Source organism: Myotis davidii, unplaced genomic scaffold, assembly GCF_000327345.1.
Source record: "Myotis davidii unplaced genomic scaffold, ASM32734v1 scaffold609, whole genome shotgun sequence".
Lineage (NCBI taxonomy): Eukaryota > Metazoa > Chordata > Mammalia > Chiroptera > Vespertilionidae > Myotis > Myotis davidii.
Genome location: NW_006300164.1, coordinates 3449411 through 3451389, shown reverse-complemented (window position 1 = coordinate 3451389; position 1979 = coordinate 3449411). Strand labels below are relative to the sequence as shown.

At 64.3% G+C, this 1979-nt stretch overlaps 1 protein-coding gene across 1 annotated transcript in view; it reads right to left on the bottom strand.

Moving 5' to 3' along the window:
* RALGDS (ral guanine nucleotide dissociation stimulator) overlaps positions 1 to 1979 on the bottom strand; it is a 41854-nt gene extending 39875 nt beyond the window's left edge. The window contains 2 exon segments of the mRNA XM_015572376.1: positions 1276 to 1373; positions 1914 to 1979. Of these exon segments, the coding sequence (XP_015427862.1) occupies positions 1276 to 1373; positions 1914 to 1979 (164 nt within the window).

The following is a 1979-nucleotide window of genomic DNA, read 5'->3' as shown; positions in this document are numbered from 1 at the left end:
GCCGCCCAGCCCAGCCCAGCCAGCACCGGCTCTGGCTCTCGAAACGCTTCACATCCTGTTCCGGTGGCTTTGTGGGCGCAGGGGACCCGGCCGAGCAGGCAGCTCGGGGCCCGTGAGCAGAGACCTGCTTCCCTGTGGGCGTGCAGGTTCCTCTTCTCACTGAGCCTCAGTTTCCTGATCCCTCGTGGAGGGAGAGGGGGGTACAGAGGTCTTCAAACCCCAATTCCTTGCAGGTTCCCCCCCTCACCCCTCACCCCCACAGCCTGCTGTGCACGGTGACACTTAACCCTGACCTTCAAGCAACAGCAGAGGTAACAGGGCTCTGAATCAGCCAGCTCTGGACCCCGGGCCAGTGACTTAGCATCTGACCTCAGTTTCCTCATGTGTAAAATGGGCACATGGGTGCTGGAGGATCCGACAGGGACCCGGCCTGGGCCTGGCTGGTGGTCGGCACTCAGGGGGCCTGCACTCTGATCCTCTCCCACGGTCACGTGCCTGCCCCGCGCCTGGCACGTAGTGAGCACTCAGGGCTGGCGGGTGCTGCCCTGCGCCAGTACTGTCGCCGTCTGCGGTCTGTCTGCTCAGCCTGGACCCTGCAACGGATCCCAGTGGGTAACTCAGAAGTGTCTGTTGTCGAAAAGCATCAAACCGTCCCCAGACCATGCTCAGCTCCCCACCACCCCCCCAGACCAGGTTGGCACCAGGCTAGAGGGCAGACTCCAGCAGGACCGGGTGAGACAGGGCTCAGCAGAGCTGCAGGGAGCGAGACAGCCGTGGGCACCTGGGCTGTCCCCAGCCAGACCTCTCACCTGTGTGGCCCGCTGCCCGGAGTGTGGCCTCGGGCATCCCTTGTGGCAGTCTGGCCCCCCTGTCCGTGTACCAGGGAGCTCTCCGGAGCTTGTGGGGCTATTAGATGAAATGGGGGCCTGCCCTGAGCTGTGGTCCCCTCTCAAGCTGAGACCCTGGCCGGTGATGTGGGAGGGACAATGGGAAACTGGCTGGGACAGCGTTTCCATCCGGTGTCTGAGGTGGGGGAAGCGTGAGAGGCCCTGGGGCACGGGACCCACAGCGAACCAGGCTGTCCTGCTGTGTCTGGCTGTTCATGCCTTTGATTCAATAGCATTTACTGGGCCCTTCCCAGGAGCAGGCCCCGTGCAAGGAACCACATCTCTCTCCCAGAAGGCTTCCTGGGCTCTTCTCCAACGACCCCCCAGCCTCCCAGCCTGTCACCCCCACATCTCCCCTGCCCCAGTCTCCAGCACAGGTCGGCCTGACCTCAGCGCCCGGAGGATGGCTATTCCTTTCAGAGCCAGGCCAGGCCCAGCGGCCACGAGCAGTGGGTCTGAGTCACAGCCAAGGGGCAGGATGACCAGCTGCAGGCAAGAAAGGCGGGGCCTCATGAGGGGAGGAGCCTGCAGAGGGAGGGGCCTAAGGAGGGGAGGGGCCTGCGGAGGGAGGGGCAGGTGCAGAGGCCCGGGTTCCCTGCAGGCCTGGTGCCCCCCGCACTGTGCACCACATCACTGCCACCACTTGGAACTAAGATCAGACCGGCCACCGATAGCCAGGGCTCTGGGGGCTGGGGACAGTCAGGGCCGTTCCACCTGACCCCCCACCACTTCACCCCGTGTGGGGGCTGGGCCCACAAGGGACCTCCTTCACACGGGCTGTGCATGGAGCCATGGCCTCTGGGAGCACTCACACAGCCCTGCCCGCGGTCACCGGCCCTTGTGATAGGAGGTGAGCCAGGCGTGAGCAGAGCAAGGACGACGGGCCAGGGACAGAAAGAAGGTCCCAGGGCAGAAAGCCCCGGTGCCTACCAACCAGCAAAACCAGGAAAGCAAGGCCCTGATCCCCAGGGTACCCTTTCCTCCCGGACAGATCGCTTGTCGTGTGGTTTAGACCTCTGACCTTACATATCGCTGGTCACACGGCTCGGACCGGCGGAACAAGGGCCCAAGAGTGGCCTCATGGACTCCCAT